We start from the raw sequence: 23,126 nt of genomic DNA, 5'->3' as shown, positions 1-23,126 counted from the left end.
ATCTAGCCAAGGGAAACAAAAACATACAGCAGCACACAGCTGGATTAGAATGTTTATAGCAGCAACAACCCAATGTTTTCAAAAAATAAAAACAATCCATCAACTGGTGGGTAGATAAATAAAATGTAATCTATCTATTATGTATGAAATACTCATACATAATATAAAGGAATGAAATCCTAACACATGCTACATCATGAATAAACCTGAAAGCATCATGCTAAGTGAAAAATGCTAGTCACAATGATCATATACAATTCCAATCATGTGAAATGTCCAGAATAAACAACCTATAAGATAGAAAGCTTATCGGGGCCTAGGACTGGGAAAAGTGATTAACTGAAAATAGGTATAAGAAACCTTATGGGAATGATAAAAGTGTTTTACAATTGGAATATGATGATAGTTTCATAATTTGAAATTGTTATTATTTTGGTACTGGGGAGTGAACCCAGGAGTGCTTTACCACTGAGATATATCTTTTTATTTTGAGACAGTCTCTCTGAGTTGCTTAGGGCCTTGCTGAATTGCTGAGGCTGGCTGGCTTCAAACTTGCAATCCTTTTGCCTCTGCTGGAATTATTAATTGTATACTAAAAATCAGTAAGTTTTGTGGCACATAAATTAGATCTCAATAAATTTGTTGTAAAAAAAATTTTAAAGAAAAGAGAGGGAGGACTGGGGATATAGTTCAGTGGTAGAGTATTTGCGTAGCATGTGTGAGGCCCTGGTTCAATCCATGGTACCACACACACACAGACACACACACAAAAAAAGGGAAATAAATATAAGCAGCATATTTTGGTGAGTTCCTAGTAAGGGAGAGCACTGTTTCAGATAAGGAAAAAAGGCTTTATAAGAGTGAATCCTAGGGCTGGAGATGTGGCTCAGCAGTAGCGCGCTCGCCTGGCATGCGTGTGGCCCGGGTTCGATCCCCAGCACCACATACCAACAAAGATGTTGTGTCCGCCGAGAACTGAAAAATAAATATTAAAAAAAAATTCTCTCTCTCTCCCCTCTCTCACTCTCTCTTTAAAAAAAAAAAAAAAAAAAAAAAAAAGAAAGAGTGAATCCTAACTTTTAATTAAGCAAAATGTTACCCCCAACAAAGAACTTCATTCTCACTAGTATACCTATAGTACAAAATATTGCATATTCAATTGTTACAATTTTGTTTTTAAGGCTTGTCCATAAATATTTTGTGGAAATGTGTTTTTCTTCATTATATGAATACTTAAATAATTAATTAAGTACTTATGAATTTTTTGCCTCTTGGCCCACAATGCCTAAAATATATACCATCAAAAAAAAAGTTTGTTGATGCCTGCTCTAGATAGTTATTTTTTTTTTCCTTCAGAAAAGGCCTTCTCTTTCTGTGTTACTAAAGGAGGTTAGTGAGTCTCTTCTATTTATGCAGATAAACTGGAAGAACTGGGGAAGGACAAACTTTCTCCTTTTGATGTTTTTCAATGCTTCCTCTCTGAAAATAGCCCCAAATCCTGCCTACAGTACCCTCTGCCCATTACCTGCCCTCCAATTTCACGCAGCTGACTCTGGATGCGCTGGCAGAAGTCAGGATTGCACAGCAGGGTGAGAGGGGCCTTCAGCTGAATGGGCACAGGCTCAGTGGTCTCTAGCAGCTGTTGCCACTCATCATCACTTTCTGGCTCCTGGGGAACAAGGGAAGTGGTGGGAGGATGAAAGAGGTCAGAGGAGCGTATAAGTCTCAGGATCATGCTCTCAACTTGGGGCCAGAAATTGGGGGAATCATGAAGTAATTGCAAGCAGCAAGTGCCTCCTTTATCTCTAGTCATAAAAGGGTGTAGTGGGCAGTATGTGAGGGGTCTGGAAAAGTCTTTGAGAGCACTGGCAAGTGTGCATAAGAAGATACTAAGAAGCCAGATGTGCTGGCACACACCTGTAATCCCAGCAACTTAAAAGGCTGAGGTAGAAGGATCAAGTTTGAGGCCAGCCTTAGTAACTCAATGAGGCCCTCACTCAGCAACTTAGCAAGATCCTGTCACAAAATAAAAACTGAAAAGGACCAAGTGGTTAAGTACCCCTGAATTCAATCCCTAGTACTAAAACAAAAACAAACCCAGAAAAACAAAAAAAAAAATATCTAGAAGGATGTCCATGGTTGGTAATGATAAAAAATGAAAACATCATAAACTCAGTCAGTAAATAAACAACCAGGGATCCATCCCTACTAGTGAATACTATGAGGTTATTGAAAAGAATGTAGTACTGAGCATGTATTACTTATGCCAAAAAAGCATAACCTGAATCTAATCTAATCTAATGTTTGAGGAAGATTCTACAGAATAAATGTACTGTTATTCTTTGGACATGTGTATTCTCCCCAAAGTTCATATAATGGAGGCTTGGGTCCCAGCATGGTGGTACCAGTAGGTAGTGAGTCTTTTAAGACATGGGGCCTACTTATAGGTCCTTTAGGTCAAGTGGGAAGGGGATATGCCTGCAGAAAGGATTAAGTATTTCTCTCTCTCTCTCATATATATATATATATATATTTTTTTTTTCTTTTTCTTTTTTGAGGGGGAACCATGCTGGTGATCAAATAGAGGATCCTATGTAAACTAGTCAAGTATTTTCCCACTAAGCTATATTCCCAACCTGGAATTAAGTATTTCTTGAGGGACTCTAATTAGTTCTTGAGAGGGGGTTGTTATAAAACCCTGAACCTGGACTCACCCAATCTCTCAGGCTTCCTATTTTGAGTTGTGACACTTCCTCCCACACATACCACCTCCCTGTTGTGATGCCATCAGCCATGAGATCATCACCAGAGCAAAGCCAATGCCAGTATCTTGCCCTTGAATCTCCAAACCTATGAGCTAAATAAACCACTTTTCTTTACAAAGTTAGCATGCTCAGGTATTTAGTTATAGTAATGAAAACCAGACTAATACATGTACCTTAAAACTGTCATAAAAAAACAAAGAAAACCAAGGAACTGGTCCAGACTAAAGGATACTAATGAGGTATTAACAATTTAATGCAATGTATGATACTGGACTGAATCACAGAACAGAAAAATTTTTAATAAAATACATTACTGGAGCAATTTGAAAAATCAGAATATGAATTGTAGATTAGTCCATTAATCTATTTACTATTATTATAATAACATCAATATTAAATTTCTTTGTACGGTGGTAGTCAAGTGATTGACCTTATAATTGTTTAGGGATGAAGGGCTATATCTGCAACTTACTTCAAAATGATTCAAAAGATGCTATATCCAAACATATATGGAGAGAGAATTGTAAAGCAAATTTGACAAAATTTTGACTGGTGAATACCCTTATATTTTGGGTATAAGGGGGATTATGGATTGAATGTCTTTGTCCTCTCCAAAATATTTGTGTTGCTGGCTGTGGTGGTTCATGCCTGTAATCCCAGTGGCTTGGGAAGCTGAGGCAGGAGGATCACAAGTTCAAAACCAGCCTCAGCAACTTAGCAAGGCCCTAAGCAACTTAGTGAGACCCTGTCTGAAAACAAAAAATAAAAAGGGGCTGGGGTTACGGCTCAGTGGTAGAATGCTCACCTAGCACGTTCAAGGCCCTGGGTTCAATCCTCAGCACCACATAAAAATAAATAAATAAAATAAAGGTAATACATATACCTTAAAAACTGTCATAAAAAACAAAGAAAACCAAGGAACTGGTCCAGAAATTGAGTCCAATTACAACCAAAAAATAAATATTTTAAAAAATTAAAAATAAATAAAAAATAAAAAGGGCTGGGGATGTAGATCAGTGGTTAAGCACTCATGGGTTCAATTCCTAGTAATAAACAACAACAACAACATTATATATATATATATATATATATATATATATATATATATATATATATTTGTGTTAAATAATCCCCCCCAAAATTTGTTGGGAGGTGGGGCTAATAAAAGGTTTTTAGGTCACAAGGGCTCCACCCCTATTAATGGATTCATGCTGCTATAGAAAAGGTTTGTGGGAGTAGGTTCACTCGATCTCTTCTGTTCGAGGATGTGGCATTCAAAGTACTATGCTAGAAGGAGAAAGACTGAGCCCTAACCTGCTTACTTTCATCTTAGACTTCCCAGCCTCCACAACTTTAAAAAAAATACATTTCTGTTCATTATAAATTATCTAGTCTTGGGTGTTCTATTTTGGTTCACAAAATGGGCCAAGATAAGGATGTATGGGAATTCTACATCGTATTCTCACAAGTAATATTTGAGTTGAAATGATTTCAAAATAAAAAATTAGAATCATAAAACACAAAAGACTGAGGTAGAAATATATGCTATGATGTAGAAAAATCCCTAAAACAAATCAAAGGGTAAAAGAGGCATGATATGAAGCAATACATATAGGATGAACTCAGTAAACAGCCAAACTATTTCCCTTTGTGAACATATGTGAATACAAAGTTAGAAAGTTTAGAAGGACACAGATTAAATTAATAACAGTAGTCACACCTAGAACTGATATAAGAAGGGTTTTTGTTTGTTTGGTTTTGGTTTTTTAGATGGGGTCTCAGTATACTGCTCAGGCTGGCAATATAGTGGCAACTCCTAGGCCCAAGTGATCCTTCTGCCTTAGCCTTCCAAGTAGATGGAACTATAGGTATGTGCTACCATGCCCAACTTGGCATTTTTGATTTTACCTATGCATTCTCATCTTTGAGAATTACATGTTCAGATACTATTATTAAAATCTATAAATTGATATAAAAGTAATTTTTAAAACAAAAGGAGCTCATGCTTAAGAGAATCATTGTTCTAGAAAAACACCCACCTGGGCCCAATATGCCATAGCAGGAATGAGGCCAAGAAGAAACCCTAAGGCTCACCTCATTTTCTAGGTCCACTGCATCAATGCTCCGCTGGCCGACCACCTCTGACCTCAGCTCTTGGAATGCTTGTTCACAACCTGGGGTGATGTGGTTTTCCCTGCCAGAAGTCAGGATGGAAGTAGGATGAGTCCCAAGACTGTGAGGCTCAGAGTTCAGTAACTTGTCCCTCCCTCTAGATATGGAAAAAGAATGAAGTATAAGCCATCGAGGGAGATAGAGGAATTTTCCTCAGGTATGGGATATGGCCAGTACAAGATATGTACCTCTACACACAAATCCTTAACTGCTCCCACTTTGGATCTTATTCTCAAGTCTACAGTTTTCACCTATGGCTTTCAACTCAAACAATCTGCGTTTTTGTTTGGAAATAATCCTTTTCCTTTCAGTCAAAGAACAAGTGAGAAATGAAGAAGAGAAAATCCTTAAGTTTCCCAATGAGTCAGGAAAGGGTCTATAATTAGAACCCAACAACCCAGGTCTCAAATTCTGAAGGACTGGTTTATATTTAGGCAATGGCTAGTGACAGGAACCATTTCAAATTTATTTTAGCTCAAGCCAAAAATCTACAAGATACCTCTCCTCCCACTATACAACCCTCACCGAGGTGTAGGAGGGGCCTCTCCAGCCCCCCACTCGGCCCAGCTGTTCTTCATTTCTGAGGCCAAGATCCCAGCCAGGAGGTTTGATTCCTTAGGAGTAGCCCGTAGTCCAGGCAGAGGGACTGTGCTGGGAGTCACCTTGTTGTTCCTGTCCTCTTGCTCAAGGGCAGATTCTGTGTTGTGGTGTTTCTGTGGGAGATGAGTAGGAGATACTGGACCAGAACTGTCTGGATGCTATAGGACGGTATGGATCTTACTCAAGGCCTTTCCCAATTTCCTAGAAAGTCAACCTCCTTTTCCAATTCCCCCAATGACTAGCCTGGTTAGTTATATATTTTTACATGTTACATATTTTTCTGTATCTCACATACCTTCTGCTTGGCCTCTTCAGCCATGCGTTTACAGGCCTGACGCAAGATGCGAGACTGACTGCCCTTTGGGGCCAGCCGATGGGCCTGTTCATCTTTTAGAACCTGAAGTTCTGGGGGTAGGCGACTGGTAAATGGGGTACCCGACTCTGAGCCTGCTGGTTCGGTTATTACTGCAGGGAGGGAGCAGGAGAAAACATGGTTATACTAGGGCTGTAGACACCATGGCCACTTGGCCAGAGACTACTTCAGTGTCTCCAGGCTTCTATGGAAGGCAGCCATTTGAGACAATAACAAAAAGGGAGCAGGAGTGGCCAAAGTTAGGCAAAGGGCTAGGAAGAGAAAGCTCGAGCTGGTAGAGAAATGATAATATGTTGGATCCAGATATTGAGGGCAGAGAGATAGGTTGGAAAAAATACTGGGAGGTGCCAGAGCCCTGGGAATCCTGATGACTCACTGGTGACACGACCAGCAATAAAGGGGTGATGTAAGAGGTCTGGCCAGGACAGACGCTGCCGGGGGTCCTTGGTGAGCAGCCCCTGCAGGAAGTTCTGTGGAGAGAAATAATACTCCATCAGCTCTTCCTTCCCTTCCTTCTAGACTCTCTCTAACCTGTCAACAGAACTGGTAATCCCGAACTCCTATTGGTATAACAGACTTGACCACAACCTTGACAACTGTTACTGTGGGCCCCTTTCCAGACAGACTACTGCCTCACCTCCCAGGGAGCACCAATCCCTATTCATGGAGATTTTGTACCCTCAGACATGAGTACAGAATTTCAATGTCACCAACTTTGTGAAGAAGGGAGAAACAACTGAGAGGAAGATATCACCTTCACAATCATCTTCAGAAAGCAAACATTCAAGGGAGTCCCAGACTGATGCTTCCCTTTCATTATGGGTTTGTTTTGGGCTACATAGAAATAGATCTATAGTTAAGAAGACACTCAAACAGTAATGGTGTAGAGATGTTTGGGAACACTCAAAAGCAAATATTTAGATGGTTGAGGGGAATAGAGACTATAATTCAAGAAGTATATGTTATGAATTATTGGTGGAAAAATCTTCAACTGGGCCAGAAACAAAAAGGTACTAGTATATTATGACCACTGTTCTATTTTTTTTTTAAAGAGAGAGTGAGAGAGAGGAGGGAGAGAGAGAGAGAGAGAGAGAGAGAGAGAGAGAGAATTTTTAATATTTATTTTTTTTTAGTTTTCGGCAGACACAACATCTTTGTTTGTATGTGGTGCTGAGGATCGAACCCGGGCCGCAGGCATGCCAGGCAAGCACGCTACCGCTTGAGTCACATCCCCAGCCCCTGAGGTTTCTTTGTTTAGATTTTTTTCTCTAATTATTTGGGTCTCCCCAATTGAACAGGTTGTAAAGGAATTTGTCCCTTTTCATTTTAGATAGAGCATAGGAAAGTTATAATGAGATTTTATTCTAGGATAAAACTGTACTTAAATTCCATTGAGGATCCAAAATCTTGCCCTAGATAAAAAATAAAGAGAGTATAAACCCTTTTCCTCCCATCCTCCAAAAACCCATTGAGACTTAGCTACCATGAACAGGCACCACCTCTGTCATCTGCCCCTAATCATGGAGCCAGCTCCGACACTGGCCATTCTGATGTCTGAGGAGGACTGGAAGCAACATAGGCAACATCTAAATATCACCTGGACTCTGCATATGATACGAAATAAGTAGAACAGAGGTCATGTAAAAGAACCAATATCTACTTCTTAGGTTTTGAAATTACTTTTTTATTGTGATAAAGCTTACCCTGCTCCAAACAGGGCCTACCACTCCCAAGTTTGGCAGGCTTTAGAACAACCCCCAGCCCAGCATAAGCCCTTGCAGTAGAAAAGCAAGACTTATTGGCCCAGCTCCTGAAAAATCCTGCCCTAGCTCTGGAAAAAGTTTTTGGAAAAGGGAATAGAGGTTGACAGAGACAGTTTTCTGATATAAAATTATTTTCCCTTTCAATTTTCATTACCTTAAAGCAGGGACTGATAGTGGAGGGCCAGCGCACAGGGTCCTTGAGGATGAGGCTAACCAGCTGAAAGATGCTTGTGGTATAGAAGGGAGGAGTGCCTACAGCCAGTTCATACAGAATGCAGCCCACAGACCAGAGGTCTGCTGTGTGGTCATATGGTCGCTCTTCCACCAGCTCTGGAGACATATAGAGTGGTGTGCCTTTGATGGAGGTAAGAACCATAGTGTTGGTGCTCATAGCCCTGGCGAATCTGCAGCAGCAAATGGCATGGAAAGGGAAAAGGAAAAGATATTCTAGACCCGATCACTAATAGGAAATTAAACCTGCTCACTACTACCTGTCATTGTATGATTTATCTCAAGCCAGAACAGAGGGTACATTTGATTTAGTTCCAAAGGATCCAGCTGGAGGCTCAGTCTCTAGTTCAGGTTCTCAAGGGAAGTTCGTGTAAGTTACACATACAGTCTAAGACCCCTTGCAGAACTGGAGACATAGACAGAAGCTCAGAATCCTTACCCAAAGTCACAGAGCTTGATGCCACCACCCTTGGCAAGGAGGATGTTCTGAGGCTTCATGTCTCGGTGTAGGATTCGGTGAGAATGTAGATAGTACAGGGCTGACACCAACTGGGCAGCAATGGCCTGAACCTAGGGTTCAGATAGGCAGGATGAAAAAATAAAAGGAGGGAAGGGTTGGCTGACAAGCCAAAGACTTTTAATACTGCCACTAATGTGATTTTTTCTTCTTTCCCATTCTCCCAGAGTTTACTTGTTCAAGAACAAGGGCAGCTTTTGCTTCCCCAGTTGATTCATGCATGTATTCATTCATTCATTCATTCATTCATTCATTCACTCAAGGAAAATGTATTGAACCTCACTTACTCGCTGCATTACCAGGGGCAAATTTTTTTTATGCTTCTCAGATTCATCATCTATAAGGTGAGAATAATGATATCACCTATCTTCTAGATTATTGTGTGGACCAAATGAATAAAAGTGTGTAAAGCACTGCTCAAAATGGTGCCTGGCATTGAGTAAACATTCAACACACATTAGCTATTACTAAATAAGACAGTATCTTTTCTCAAGAGAAGTAGTCACACATAAGAATAAGAAGAAGTGAAAAAGACATTTCAAACAGTGATGAATGCTCAAAAGGAAAAAGAGAACTGTGATAAGTAATTCTGAGGGGGTCCTACAGAATCTGACTGAAGATTTCATTCAACCAAATCCCGCTGCTAACCTCTATGTCCTGGTGGCACATCCTGCCTGACCCACAACCCTTATCTCTCACTGCCTTCTCTGGTACCACCACACAGCCCCTTTTTTCTCAAAGATACCCAATAAAAATCTTCACGACATTAACAATAGTTGTTAAAATACTTAATGTGAATTAATTCATTAATCTCCACAATAGTCTTATCAGGTAGATATGATATTACTTCCATTAACTTGTCCAAGGAGATTCAGCTAGTGAGAGGCAGAACCAAGCTTCATACTCAGATATTTTGGTTCCACTGTTCCCATACTTAATTCTCATGTCATACTGCCTCTACATGCACACAGACTCTTGTATTCTTCTTGGGAGTTTTCAAAAATGGAGACTCTCCCTACCCTCTAATTGCCCTCCCAGCCCTTCACTGACAGAGTGGTCAGGGGTGAAGAGAAGTTTTATCCAGGAAACATACCTGGTCTTCAGGGAGTTTTCCGTCATCTTCCAGGATCTGAAAAAGCTCTCCCTCAGCATAGTCTGTCACCACCACCACCTGTGGGGAGAAGGCAGCGTCACTAATGGAATGCTCATATATTCTGGGGTTAGGAAATTATTGGGACCCTTGGAGAAAGGTGATACAAAACCATGAAAGCACACCTCTTTGTCAGTCTCAAAGCTGTCAAGCATATGCACAATGTTGGGATGCCGCAGACCCCTCATGATTTCAATCTCTCGTTGTAGATTCCTTAGCTCCTTCTCTGAGCGTCCCAATTTTGGGATGAACTTCAGGGCCACCACCTATCAGTGGTAAAGGGAAGAGTCAAGGCCTAACCATACTACTGAAAAAAAAAGCTAGGATTTCAACCTTAACTTCAGAAGTCCAGAACTCAAGACCTTAGACTGAGCAACTCTTATTACACTGGCTAGTCTCTCACCTCTTACCCCATTGTACGCTGGCCTTACCCAGGCTTTGCCCACCCCTCAACCTAAGAGGAAACATTTTCAGTACCAGAGATTGAACCCAGGGACACTTAACCATTGAGCCACATCCCCAACCTTTTTTTTTTTTTTTTTTTTGTATTTCTATTTAGGTTTCACTAAGTTGCTTAGGGCCTGGATAAGTTGCTGAGGCTGGCTTTGAACTCACCACCCTCCTGCCTCAGCCTCCCCACCCTCTGGGATTGCAGGTATTTCACCACTACACCCAGTGGAGACACCCTTTGCTAAACAGATTCTATTCATGGATTCTGAGAAAGGTGTTCTGGTCTAACCAAAGGACTTCAGTTGAGATTTTAGGGGAAAGTGATGGAAAAATAGAGTTCAGGTGTTTTGTCTCTTCCTGCAAATGGTATGATAGATCAAACTATTCAGAATAATAAACTGGGAGTGGTGGCCCAGAAGTGTAATCCCAGCAATTTGGGGAGGCTGAGGCAGGAGGACAACAAGTTTAAAGCCAGCTTCAGCCACTTAGCAAGACCCTATGCAACTTAGTGAGACTCTGTCTCAGAATAAAAAATAAAATGGGGGGCTGGGGATATAGCTCAGTTGGTAGAGTGCTTGTCTTGCATGCACAAGGACCTGGGTTCGATCTCCAGCACCACAAATAAAAAATTAAATAAATAAATAAAATTGGCTGGGGATGTGGCTTACAAAAATATAATAATAATAATAATAATAATAATAATAATAATAATAATTTGTTTTTTCTAGGTACCAAACAATGCACTAAGGGCTTTAGTTTAAAAACATATTTAGTCCTCAAACCTCATCAATAAGTTCTTATACCCATTTTATAGATGAGGAAAAATGAGACACAGAGGTTTAATAGTTTGTCCATCATTTAAGGCCAGAAAGTGGTAGAGCTGGAATCTGAACCCACAAAACCCAACTTTAGTGGCCATACTTCATAAGAAATGTGACAGTCATTGCCTTAGGAATACAGGTTGGTTTAAACACATTTGGCCCCATATTCCATTGGAGTTGTGGATACCGAATCCCACTGAAAATATATCCCTTTCTTCACCACCTGTGCACTGTATTTTTTCCGACCCTTGTACACTCTCCCAAAAGAGCCTTCTCCAATCATCTCCAACACGTGGTACTTCTCCATAACAAAGGTTTCAGGATCTCTCAGGAAAGAAGGTAGCGATGGTGCTCAAGAGCTACAGATCCAGGGTCACTTTCACACATCTGGGAGGCCTGGTTCTGGTGCTGAAGAGCTACAGATCCAGGGTGACTTTCACACATCTGGGAGGCCTGGTTCGGGCACGGGGGAAAGGTAAACGTTAGCCACTTTGCCTTTGCCTTTTTCACACTAATCCGGGCCTCAAAAACACGGTCGGGTGGAGTAGATAGAAAGATAATGGGATCTTGGAACAAACGAAGCATCTTCTTGGAGTTCCTCCCCGTTTTTTACTCTCCTGTCCCGCAAGCCCACGGGACTCTGCTGGTTCAAGCCTACCCCAATTTCCTACCTCTCACTCCTAGGCAGCCCGGCCCGGACACTTGCTCGTGCATTTCACTGATCCGGACATCTTTCTCAAACTCCCCCAAACCCCCCGAAAAAACATAGGAGCGCTAAGTGCGGGAGGCGCCGGTGGCGGCCTCCAGCCTGGTCCCCTCGGCCTGTCTCCTTATTTTGGCTTGACTTAACTAGTTTTTCTCCGTTGCCTACTGCCAGGCTCTTTCGGGCCCCATTCTTACCAATTTTACTCGCTAGAACTGGCCCAAAATTCAGAAGACAAAGGCTCTCAGAGGTGTGGGAGGGACGTGGACCGCCCAAAGGCACTTCCTAGAGCACTTCCAAGCTGTCGCTTGGCCATCCCGCTCCATTAAGGACCAGGAGTCTGAGGTTGCCTAGAAACGGTAGCAGCACACCCGCCTCAGTTTTCCGCCTCCGACTTCCCCAGGGCATTTCCGGTTCCGGCTGCCGGCCGGAGAAGACATGGCGGCGTCAGCGTCGGCAGCTGCCGGGGAGGAGGACTGGTAACTTTGGGTCATGGGCTTTGGCTGGCTGCCTGGATCTGGTTCGAAGAACTAGACTGTCCGTACGGGGGGCATTTGGGATGGAGCGAGGGATAAGGGATGCCTTAGATGCTGACACCTCTGCCTAGGCGAGCTCCTGGACTGGGAACGGGAGGGTGGGGGCGCTGATCTAAGTGAGGGGAGTCTGGGTCGGCTCGGGCCGGGCCAGCTGATGCCCCACCTGGTCGACTTGATCCCTCCTCCTTCGATCCCACCCCTCCCATTCTCTCCTGAAGTGAATTTTCTCAGGGGTCTGTGGATACCTGCTCATCAAATCTCCCCACCTTCCAGAACTGATGTCCTTCAGCTCCGGGCCCCTTTGCCCCTTGGCTCAACGTATTTCCACCTACGCTTTCCTCAGCCTTCTCTCCCAGGCAGCACTAATAAGGACTATTGTTAGAGAGAAACCTTATAACCTACAAAAATACCTCCCTAGACCTTCTAGCAAGCATTCTCAACAAGAGACCAGAACCTGTAAGGGCTTTGGGATTTGGAAACAGGATAAATGTGGGTTCACTCTACATTTTATTAGTTGTCTGATGCTGACCAGGCCTCCAAGCTTCTGTGAGTCAGTGTCCTCAGCTGCAAAAGAAAAAAAAAAAAAGTGGGTGTGGCATCTACTTCATAGAGTAGTTGAGAGGATCACTATGGATATGTAAGATACAAAAGCCTTTTTCATTAGTAAATCTGAGGTGTAGGACCTGAGGAGACTTGATGAATCCAAAGAAGTGAAGTGATTTGCCACAGGTACACAATTACTACTAGGAATTCAGTTCTATATGCTCTAGATCTCATATTCTTAGTACTAGGACACTCTACCATCCCTCTCCCCTGTTTTTTGACACCACCTTATCACCATCCCATATTGTGCCTGGTATGTAGGACCCAAGCCACAGCTAGAGTGGGAGAAGTGTTAAAATTGTCTCTTGACTGAGGCTGCACCTCAGTGTTACATTAATTTAGGCTAAACCTCACTGGCCATTCTTTTTTAGGACTATCTAGATTAGTGGTTTTCAGTGTTTGAGGAGAATATTGAGATTCTGAGAGGATACCTTGGACTGTGAGAGGCCATTAGTGAATTCAGCAGCATGCGGTACTCCCAAACTTCCACTCCCATATCAATCAGAACTATTCCACCGTTATCTGTGAGATGTAACACTTTATAATTTTATATTTTGAAGTTTCTACCTAAGGCTTAAAAGGTAATAATAAAGAACCTATGATATAGCTCATGCTAGGGCACCCCTGCTCTTTGTGAAGAGGGAACAATATGTAAGAGAACAAAGCATGTGTCTTTCCTTCTATCACCTGGATAGAGCTGTGGACTTAAATTATTCATCTTCAGTATCATTACTTAATGCTGTTTCTGTGACTAAGTTTGTGTCCTCTGATTTACATCAGAACCATGGATCCTAATTTACGCTGATCTAGGTCAACCAGACTGCTAAGGTTATAAACATATCTACTGACTATATTATTCCTACTTTTCTTTTAAGTGAAAAGGGTATATACAAACAAAAAAGAGGACTTAGTCTAGTTACTATGGCCCAGACACTATAAGAGATTTTACATAAACAAATCACCTTTAATCTTCACAAAAACTCTGGTGTAGGTGGTATTATATATATGTGTAGACAGAGTAATTTAGGCTTACAGGAATAAGTGACTACCCAGATCACATAGCTGGTAAGTGATTGGTATATATTACTGACTCCAAGGTTGATGACTCTTCTCCTACAACACAGCCTTTAAACCACCTAGAGCTGTTCTGTTCATGTTAGTATCTTCTTAGAGAAGGTTTGGAGTGACTGATGTTGGCAGTATATTTAGACAATACCCAGGACACTGAGATCCAGGCTGAACAGTGATGTAGCAAAAGGCAGGATTAGTGTTGGTAACTGTGTTAGTAATGGATGGATGCCATATATTTGGATCATAGAGATGGCCACTAAGGGATATTCAACTGTAGAATGAAACTTGATCAGGGAGTCAGGAAATGTGGCTCTGGTCCCAGTTCTGCCTATGTTAAGCCTTGGTTAGTCATTTCACTTTCTGGGACTCCATCCCATCTGTTAACATGAATGATGTCCAAGATTCTGATTCCAAGCTTCCTACCTGGCCACCGACAATGTAGGGAAACATTTTTCTGTAATATTTAAGGAATTTAGCAAGAGAAAGCTATCAAGCAAATAGCCACTTCTCTACAAAGCCAGCCTTCATTTGCTTTAACAGGCTTTGGCAGGGAGAGCTGTAATAGTAAGTAAGTCTCCCCATGTCTTTTTAGGGTCCTTCCCTCTGAAGTCGAAGTGTTAGAGTCTATCTATCTGGATGAACTACAGGTGATTAAAGGAAATGGCAGGTATGTACTCAGCTAGGGGTGAATAAGAGTCCTCTTAGTAATGACCAGATTCTGTGCATAATCAGGTCTTAAGACACTGTGAGCCTTGATTCAGAGATAATGTTTCTCTTGTGTAGACAAACGCTGTTCCTTAATTTCTTCAAAAGAAAGTGTCCAATGCTCACTTCCTCTGCCTGCTTTACTGTCTCACCCTGCTCCTCTCCTCAAGCCTCTGCTCTGTTACATCCTGGGTCTTCACTTCATCCACCTGCAGATCTTCACCATGGGAGATCTTCATCACTCTGCACCCTGCCACTGCAGAGGACCAAGATTCACAGTATGTTTGCTTTACTCTGGTGCTTCAGGTCCCAGTGCAGGTGAGGCTCTTACTATACAAAACAAGAAGGAAGGGAAGAGTCCCCAAAGTTGGATTGCTTTAGCAGTAACTTGTTACTTTCCCCCACTAGTATCCCCAAGAGGTGCCACAGATATCTATCCGTAACCCCCGAGGACTCTCAGATGAGCAGATCCACAAGTAAGTTGAGCTGGTCATTAGCAGGGGAAGCTCAGCACACAGCTTTAACTGGTGAAGGAGGAGGACAGGCCTAATATAAGCTTCTCTTTCTTCCAGGATCTCACAAGCACTGGGCCTCGTGGCCAAGGCAGGACTGGGCACTGCCATGCTCTATGAACTAATTGAGGTAAGGTGTGCTGGCCTGGGAAAATGTTCTTCCCTTTAAACTACAGCCATTTTTTTTCCCCAAGGGACTCTATTTAGGTAAGCCATAAATTAATTTAGAAAGATGATAACTCTTACCCAAGTTGTCTATTCTAGCATCTCAACAGAAAAGTGCCTTTCCTCTTTAGCTGCCTTTATTCTTGCTTCATTTCACTGCATTTCTTGATTTCTTGGCACTAGCAACTGTGAGTGGAAAAGATGGGAATCTTCCCTGGGCAGGTTAACCATTAGTGAACATTTGAAGGCCAGCCCGCCATTGGATTTGACAAGAAAAAGTTATGGTTTCTCTGCTCAAAGTTTTGTGTGGGATGTCATAGTGCATAGCTGTAATCCCAACAATTGGGTAAGCTAAGACAGGGGGATTGCAGTCTGTTTTGTACCCTGGTTAAGGAAACAATCTATACATTGCAACACATAGAGCCCCAAACTGATACACAGATAACTTTCCCTGTTTAAGGTTAAAAACACAATCAAGGTCAAGCTTGTTTTCCTCTACTTGGAATTTTTGAGAAAAATATTCACAACAGAGTGAAGGTGGGTGGCCCAGAGTCAGGGAGTGGGTGTGTTAGACCACTATGGCACTCCTGGGTCAGGCCTCCACAATGCAGCTTTGAACTCTGAAATTCCAGAGGATTAGCTATTCACATAATGATGCAAATGCATATTTTATGGACCAATTGATGCCTTTTGATTTTTTTGTCCATCTGGATTGTGTATGCCTTGACTTTCTTCAAGCCAACTCTAGAACAAACTCATGGCACCATGGGGGAGTGATAATTGAGGAGTGTTAATCAAGAAAGCCTCCCTTGTGGTTGTGCATGCCTGTAATTCTAAGTACATGGGAGGCTGAGGAAGAAGAAGTGCAAGTTTAAAGCCAGCCTGGACAATTTATCCAGACCCTGTCTCAAAAAATAAATAAAAGAGGCCTCACAGAAGATGAGTTTTAATTTAATGCCTTTTCTTTCCAAGGTATATTATTTTCTTCTCCAAGATATATTAAAAGTGACTTTATGAGAGGGAAAACAATTAACTTGGAATTTGAAGCCAGGAAGATCCAGTTTGTCAGGGAGGGATGGTGATATGGAGGATTGTTTGTAAGCAAAGGGACCAGAACAGGAATTCATAAACACGAGGTAACACAGGACAGGAATGCAGAAACACAGGGCAACAAGCTGGTTTGTGGACATGGAGTCCTGCCACTCACCCTTGGAAGTAGCAGGCAGGCCTTGCTCACAGTTCTTGTCCCTGCCTCCATGTTGTCTTCTCTCATCTCAGAAAGGGAAAGAAATTCTCACAGATAACAACATCCCCCATGGCCAGTGTGTCATCTGTCTCTATGGCTTTCAGGTAGGTTTCTGGGGCCTGGGATGTGCTTACGGCAGATGAGGATTCTGAGTGAGTGCTAATGCAGTATCATACAACTGTGCCTCCTCCAGGACAAGGAAGCCTTTACCAAAACGCCCTGTTACCACTACTTCCACTGCCACTGTCTTGCTCGATATATCCAACACATGGAGCAAGAGCTGAAGGCTCAAGGACAGGAGCAGGAACAGGAACGGCAGCATGCTGCCACCAAACAGGTAGGTCTGGCCAGTGCCTGTCTCACCTGACACCCTTAGACTTTGACAACTATTTCCACTCCTCTGCTCTAATGGCTTTCATCTTTTTAGAATCATGGATACTTTTGATATGAGTGAAATCTTACTCCTGTCCAGAAAAAAGGATATCTTTATGTATACTTATATGTTGCATGCAATTTCTAGGGGTCCCCAGACCTCTTCGGGGAAGTCCTTCCTTTGTTCCCCCTCATTGCCAAATAGGTATGCCTGTGCCTTTTATTCCCAATTTTCTGCATGTTAGTTTGGCTGGCTGGAAGCTGGTGTGATTTCTCTTCTTGTTTTAGAAAGCAGTCGGTGTGCAGTGTCCTGTGTGCAGAGAGCCTCTCGTGTATGATCTTGCATCACTGAAAGCAGCCCCTGAGCCCCAACAACCCATGGTAAGGGGATTCCCTTCTAATCTGAGCCAGGAATGATGGCATTCTGTAAGGCAGGAGGGAGGGCATCTTGTCTCCAATGAATGGGATCTTTGATCTGCTTAGGACTGTCTGCAAAACCACAAGCCTACACTGGCTTGTGAGGGACAAGATCAAAAACCTTGTGTCGTTCTCCTGAAGCCAACCTGAAAGAATAGAGGTTCAAGTCTGCTGCCTTTTCCTGTTTGTTCTTTCTTCCCTGCCATTCTGCTTCCTTCCTCCAGGAGTTGTACCAACCTAGCGCAGAGAACTTGCGTCAGCAGGAAGAGCTAAAGCGACTTTATCAGAGGCAGCAGGAACGGGGTGGCATCATTGACCTTGAGGCTGAGCGGAACCGGTATTTCATCAGCCTTCAGCAGGTAAGGGAAGGGTTTCCCATTTGTCGCCCAACATCAGCAACCCTCCTACAAATGCCCCTGCACCATGGCCCTAGGGTGTTCTGCTCAGTTGTTCCAGGCTGGTGGTGGCTGGCTAATAGTGGGAGAGGAGCCTGAAGTTCCCTGTTTGGAGGAGCGTCATCTCCCTTAGTGCTTCTCTTCTTTCTAGCCTCCTGCCCCTGTGGAAGCTGAGTCAGCCGTGGATGTTTCCAGAGGATCCCACCCACCTAATGCCCTTGCCACAGAACAGTCCAACTCACCAGCTGCCCAGCCAACCCTGCCAACTCCTCTTTCTATGGCTACCCAGTATACGTGTGAGAAGTTCCCAGGGACTGGGCCAAATCAACAGAGGTTGGGTGAGACCCAGAAAGCTACTCTAGATCCCCCTAGGTCCAGTCAAAGCCCCTGGCGACAGCCTAGTCGGAGGCACCTGAAGGGAGGGGAATGCTGTGCTCCCAAAGGTACCAGTGATTCCCAGGAACTACCACCTCCTGAGAGGCCCCTCAAAGAGCCTTTGGACCTAAAGCTGGAATCCCGTAACCAAGGGGTTGAAGGTCTGCCCCAAGAGAAGGGGCCTGGCAGCTGGCAGGGTCCCCCACCCCGCAGGACTCGGGACTGTGCTCGCTGGGAGCGCTCCAAAGGCCGGACAGCGGGTTCTTCCTATCCTCGCCTGCCTCGGGGTCAGGGAGCATACCGGCCTGGTACTCGGAGGGAGCCCCTGGGCCTGGAATCTGAAGATGGTTCCTAGCACTATTGTGGGGGGACAGGGAATTGGGGGTGGGTGGGAAGCAATAAAGAAATTAAGCCTTGTTCGTTTTCTTTCTCAGTAGTGTCTAATCTGTAATGTATGACTCTCTGAGTTCCTAGCAAGATTGGGGTATGACAGTGTAGCCCCTACTTCATTCTTAATTATCCCAAGAAATCAGGGTGAAAAGGGTTCGGCTCCTCTACTGTAATGAGTTTCAGAGGAAACTAGTAGGAGGTCGACATTTGGGCGGGATTTTTAGAAAGCACTATAACATAACCCACTGTGTATTATTTTTTTAAATATTTATTTTTTAATTATAGGTGGACACAATATCTTTATCTTATATTTATGTGGTGCTGGAGAATTGAACCCAGTGCCTCATGCATGTTAGGCAAGCACTCTACCTCTGAGCCATAATCCCAGCGCCCCCCACTATGTATTCGACCATGTTAATACATGTTCCTCACTTGGATGCCCTTAGATGGAGGCATGTATCTTCCGATTTAGAGCCTCTTCCTCCTCTCTTAGGCTAGACCCCACATCATCTGTATAGGTTTTGGAATGATTAACCCTTATATAGTCCCCTGTGATTGCAGCCCTTCATTTTGTATTAAGTACAATTTGAGAGAGGGAGAAAGAGTCAGGGACCAGAGTGGTATGGCAAGTGTTTATTGATTTCCTCTAGGAGGAGAGCCCAGCACAGCCTGGCTGATTACCTCAGAGACTCGGTATTCTGAATTGCCCCTGTGGGGTCATTTTTATACAACATGAAGTAGCCCTGCACTTGGGCTGGACTGATCTGGGTTGTAGCTTGAAGGACATGATCTGCAAAGGTTTCAGCTAAAGAAGGTGCTTGCCCTGGATAGAACCTCTGGAACATTTGGATCAGCTGCCAGTGTGAACAGTAGCCCACGTACTCCTTCAGATCTACTCTCCCAGGGCGTATCAGGGCAGGGTCCAGCCTAGGAGGAGGAGAGTCACAAGCAACAGTCGCACTAGCGCACCAAAAATGATGGTCTCCTCAACTTCCTAATTCTCCCAAGACATGGAATGGATTCTTCCCTCACTCCTTACCTATCAACATGATTGGTGGTCATGAACACAATGCGTGCCTCAGTGGAAGCCACTCCATCCAAGGCATTGAGCAGTCCACTGAAGGTAAGACGACCTAGACCTTGGTACTTCACAGGGTCTTGAAAAGACAGAAAAGCATGGTCATAACCTTGCTTAAAATTAGCACCTCCTCCATTCCCACCACAGTCCCTGACTCTAGTGCCTCACAGCCAACCTAGGCATCCTGTCAGCCCTGTGGAATTCCATGTCCTCCTATTCCTCATACTCTATACCTCACTATCCTCATTGAGAACCATCCCCCTTCCCTAACACCCTCACTTACTCTCTGCAGCCAAGTCTCGACTGAGAAAAGCAGCATCCACATCCTCCAGGAGCACCAGACTTTGCTGTGGGGCCACACTCAGCAGGTAATTGAGCCGGTCATCAGAGAGGCTAGAGTCTGTGAGACTCAGCAGGCAGATGCTATGTTCCAGTTCCCCAGCCAGGGCTGTGCTGTGAACATGAGGAGGTGGTAGGCAACTTGGGGACTATTCCTGGGTCCAGACCCTTTCCTCCTGTTGTGGGAGGTGTATCTCGGAGGCCCAATTCTCCCACTCCTTCCACATATCACATGCTTTTCCTGGCTCCTGGTCCCCAGATTCATTCCACTCTCCAGCCTCTTCTGCCCAGTTTTTCTACAAAGGCTGTTTTGTAGACTTGAGTGAAATTTTGACTACTCACATAAAACTGCTCTTTCCACAACCAGGGGGTCCATAAAGCAAGTAGCCACGTCTATAGGGAATACCTAGGGATACAGCCAAGATAAATAAGATAAATAAGTGAATTATATACCCTGTCCCACATGTCCACTTTGTTCCTAGCTGTGCCTCTTATTGGCCTGATGGCCTAGGTATGAAAAAAAAATCATAGGCAACTTTTCTTGCCCCTTCTTGTCTGGGAATTGAGCTAGAGGTTTACATCATTCCTGGCCAAAAACCAGCCTGTCTGCCTTAACAATATGGTTAGAAATAGCCTATCCCAGACCTAAGCTACTTCTCACCTCTGTCAATGTACCACTTGGGGTTATCAATGAATTCCCGGATGTCTCTGACAATTCGGTCAGCCAGACCATGCTGTAGAACCACAGAATTCAGTGGCCGCCGGCGGCGTGGATAGCCAAAGGGGCGCCATTCAGAGCCCACAGCTGTGTACATCACAGTCTTTCCTTCCTCCTGTTGCAAGGCTAGCTCTCGAGCTGTAAAAGGGGAGATAAGACAATGCCAATAATTCTCTCCAACATGGCTGTTCTTCAGTTAGACAGAATCATGCAATAAAGGCCTCCTAGCCCCATGCTCCCAAGGAGTCACATCCTCTTATTCTTCCTCCCCAAACTGCTCTGCTCTTCCTCCAATATCCAATGTCCCCATCCCTATGCCCCCCCCCCCCCGGTCCATTACAGCCTGCCTATGCCATCCCACACCTTCCTCCAGGATGTTGAAGAAAATCTTTCGGTCAGTGCCCAAAGCTGTGAAGGTGACAGATTCCCAAGGAGTCCCGGTCTGCAAGTCTATCATCTGCATTTCTCGACTTCGTTTTACCTGGATCCATTTGCCCTGATACCTGAATAAGAATGGTCAAAACGGGGTGAGTGAAGGAAAATGATAAAATCCAGCTCTCTATTCTTATATCAGAGCCCTCCCTGGTTCCCAGTCTTACCAGATAAAGTGGTTTCCAGGGCTGGGAACAAATTCAAACTTGGTGGAGATCCGACCACTCTCGTGCTGAAGGTATGAAGTTTCCACGCTGAGGTGCTGAGTACGGGTACTGTGGCGGGTAAGCCAGCTAAGCAACCAAGCATAGCTCCTGTCTCGAGCAGGGACTTCCAGTGTGATCATGTAATGGCGCCGGAATGCCAGCAGGCCCAATTGGGCACCCTTTCGCGCCAGGGCTAGGGCTGTGCCCACACCTACCAAGCCAAATCCAGCCCCAAAGTAGGGATTGTCCTTCAGGGCCAGAACAAAGTCTGAAAGTGGCATCTTGAATGGGAAACAAAGAAGTTTACAGGCTCTCAGGCCCTATTGAAACCTAGGGGTAGAGATGGGACAAAGCACAAAATTAGTTTAGAATCAGACTCCATTGTATGTCCCCAGACCTGCTCTACTCCCTTCTCCAGAAGTAGCAAGGACAGGTCAACAATACTATATGTTTCAATATCCTTTTTCAGGGTAGGGGTAGTGTTGGAATGCAGACCCTTCACTCCATTTTGTCCTCCCATCAGCCTGCTTATATCTCATTTCTTGTCAGAGGACCATGTTTGGAAATTCTTTAAGCTCAAGAGTGCAATATTACCTGATTCACATCAGGATAATGGATGGGTAGAATTTTTGTGGTCCATGGAACAAGCTGAGAATTTTTTTAAAGTCAGAGGTTGGGGGCACTAGCTGGAGTCAGCAGCAGTGGCGCTTCCACTAACTTGTCAGTGACCACATGCTTTACTTACCATGCATGAATAACATTCTTCAAATACCCTCTCTTTCCCCCGCACATCCAATTCCTAATGTCCTGTTTAGAGTTGAGACCTTTATTACTTCCCACCTAAACTTTCCCTTTAAAATTAAATTTTACTTCTGGAAGTGGCATTTTAATGGATCTTCAACTCTTGTATCACCAAACAGCTGCAAAGATCCAGATCGTTCATCATAAGGATCCGAATTCTCCCTACTCCAGCACTTTCAGTGGTTGGTTTCTAATAGATCCCTGAATTGGGTACAAACTCCTCAGTCTGGTACTCAAAACCCTTCACAACAGCCACCCACCTACCTTTCTTGGCTTAACTCTTAATACTCCTTATCCAACAAATAAGCAAAACACCTCCCACCTCCTTCCTCACGCAATTCTCCCTGCATTTTCCCCAAATGAAATCCTGCCCACCTGCTATTTCGCCCATGGAGTCTTTCCCAAATTCAACCTAATAAGATTTGACTAGGTCTAATTGTAGATAATAAGATCATGAAGCCGGCAGTGGTGGCGCACACCTGTAATTCTAGCGACTCGGCAAGATAAGGCAGGAGGATCGCAAGTTCAAGGCCAGCCTCAGCAACTTATGGAGATCCTAAGCAACTGGTGGAGAACCCTGTCTCAAAAAAGGGCTGGGGATATAGCTCAGTGGTAAAGTGCCCCTGGGTTCAATTATCAGCGCCGGGAAAAAATCATGAGGAATGGGAAGCCAAATAGTTTTTAGCACTCTTCCGACACCCCACCTCACTCCATTCCTGCCACTTTGCCCTGCCCCTGGCACGCAGAGCAGCGAATTGACAGCAGGAACCTCGGTTAAGGCTCAGAATGGGATCCAGAATTCCAAAACACCCATGGAAGATCACAAAGCTCTCCTCTTTCGCGGTCCAGACACCCAGAAACCCTACGGAACCCCTCTCTACACCAAGGCTCGAGCCTCCAGGAACATGGTTTGGAGTTCTCAGTCACTCCACCCCCTTACCGCCATGACTCTCTGGCCCTTCGTCTCGATGGTTTCGCCCAGCCGAACTTTGGGGAAGCGCCGTTGGGTCCCGCCCCCCGAATTTTTTAATCTACTTCCTGCCACGCCCACCAAGAACTTCTTGCCACTCTGCCCCCACAACTCTCGATGGTCCTTCTTTGGCTTCAGGGAAAAGGTGGAGAGAGGAGAGAAAACCATAGAGTACCCACCAGCCAACAAGAGGTAGATAGAGTGGCCGCCATATGCCCGTTGTCCTAGAGGCGGCTGGGCCGGGGGCGGT

The 23,126-nt window shown here is 44.1% G+C and overlaps 3 protein-coding genes across 9 annotated transcripts in view; 1 reads left to right on the top strand and 2 right to left on the bottom strand.

The window, feature by feature from the left end:
* The window catches only part of Stk36 (serine/threonine kinase 36), a 28,029-nt gene extending 16,130 nt beyond the window's left edge, over window positions 1–11,899 (bottom strand). Inside the window, exons 1-11 of the mRNA XM_026390337.2 lie at window positions 11,743–11,899; window positions 11,066–11,295; window positions 9,697–9,837; window positions 9,515–9,592; window positions 8,344–8,474; window positions 7,828–8,077; window positions 6,287–6,380; window positions 5,833–6,002; window positions 5,463–5,650; window positions 4,860–4,959; window positions 1,526–1,669 (exon numbers count right to left, since the gene is read on the bottom strand). Of these exons, the coding sequence (XP_026246122.1) occupies window positions 1,526–1,669; window positions 4,860–4,959; window positions 5,463–5,650; window positions 5,833–6,002; window positions 6,287–6,380; window positions 7,828–8,077; window positions 8,344–8,474; window positions 9,515–9,592; window positions 9,697–9,837; window positions 11,066–11,149 (1,380 nt within the window). The 5' untranslated portion in view covers window positions 11,150–11,295; window positions 11,743–11,899. The remainder of the gene's footprint in view (window positions 1–1,525; window positions 1,670–4,859; window positions 4,960–5,462; window positions 5,651–5,832; window positions 6,003–6,286; window positions 6,381–7,827; window positions 8,078–8,343; window positions 8,475–9,514; window positions 9,593–9,696; window positions 9,838–11,065; window positions 11,296–11,742) is intronic.
* A 62-nt stretch (window positions 11,900–11,961) lies between these two features.
* Window positions 11,962–18,320, top strand: Rnf25 (ring finger protein 25). The gene is made up of 10 exons (XM_026390339.2): window positions 11,962–12,024; window positions 14,348–14,422; window positions 14,676–14,778; window positions 14,869–14,936; window positions 15,033–15,102; window positions 16,416–16,487; window positions 16,577–16,720; window positions 17,044–17,136; window positions 17,397–17,531; window positions 17,719–18,320. The coding sequence occupies exons 1-10, from the start codon at window positions 11,984–11,986 to the stop codon at window positions 18,295–18,297; spliced, it is 1,380 nt and encodes a 459-aa protein (XP_026246124.1). The 5' UTR covers window positions 11,962–11,983; the 3' UTR covers window positions 18,298–18,320.
* Window positions 18,321–18,625: 305 nt separating this feature from the next.
* Window positions 18,626–23,125, bottom strand: Bcs1l (BCS1 ubiquinol-cytochrome c reductase complex chaperone). 7 transcript variants are annotated; one of them, XM_026390331.2, is made up of 8 exons: window positions 23,056–23,125; window positions 21,067–21,435; window positions 20,831–20,970; window positions 20,411–20,605; window positions 20,092–20,155; window positions 19,694–19,863; window positions 19,372–19,489; window positions 18,626–19,259 (listed from the first exon to the last, which is right to left on the bottom strand). In XM_026390331.2, the coding sequence occupies exons 2-8, from the start codon at window positions 21,384–21,386 to the stop codon at window positions 19,010–19,012; spliced, it is 1,257 nt and encodes a 418-aa protein (XP_026246116.1). In that variant the 5' UTR covers window positions 21,387–21,435; window positions 23,056–23,125; the 3' UTR covers window positions 18,626–19,009. The 7 variants fall into 7 exon arrangements, with proteins under 7 accessions (XP_026246116.1, XP_026246115.1, XP_026246117.1 ...); XM_026390330.2 differs by lacking the exon at window positions 23,056–23,125 and adding an exon at window positions 22,847–22,900; XM_026390332.2 differs by lacking the exon at window positions 23,056–23,125 and adding an exon at window positions 22,386–22,840.
* Window position 23,126: the final 1 nt, after the last annotated feature.

Source organism: Urocitellus parryii, chromosome 1 (genome assembly GCF_045843805.1).
Source record: "Urocitellus parryii isolate mUroPar1 chromosome 1, mUroPar1.hap1, whole genome shotgun sequence".
NCBI classification, from domain to species: Eukaryota; Metazoa; Chordata; class Mammalia; order Rodentia; family Sciuridae; genus Urocitellus; species Urocitellus parryii.
Note: the sequence above shows the minus strand (reverse complement) of the source record. Positions and strands in the feature narration are given on the sequence as shown.

Bases quoted from the DNA above. Each gene is read 5' to 3' on its own strand.
- Rnf25 (XM_026390339.2), top strand. From the start codon at position 11,984: ATGGCGGCGTCAGCGTCGGCAGCTGCCGGGGAGGAGGACTG. The intron at 17,137-17,396 runs GTAAGGGGATTC...TCCTTCCTCCAG, and splicing joins CTGAGCCCCAACAACCCATG to GAGTTGTACCAACCTAGCGC. The intron at 17,532-17,718 runs GTAAGGGAAGGG...TCTTCTTTCTAG, and splicing joins ATTTCATCAGCCTTCAGCAG to CCTCCTGCCCCTGTGGAAGC.
- Bcs1l (XM_026390331.2), bottom strand. From the start codon at position 21,386: ATGCCACTTTCAGACTTTGTTCTGGCCCTGAAGGACAATCCCTACTTT. The intron at 19,490-19,693 runs GTAAGTGAGGGT...TGTCTTTTCAAG, and splicing joins TCGAGACTTGGCTGCAGAGA to ACCCTGTGAAGTACCAAGGT. The intron at 19,260-19,371 runs GTAAGGAGTGAG...TCCTCCTCCTAG, and splicing joins ACCACCAATCATGTTGATAG to GCTGGACCCTGCCCTGATAC.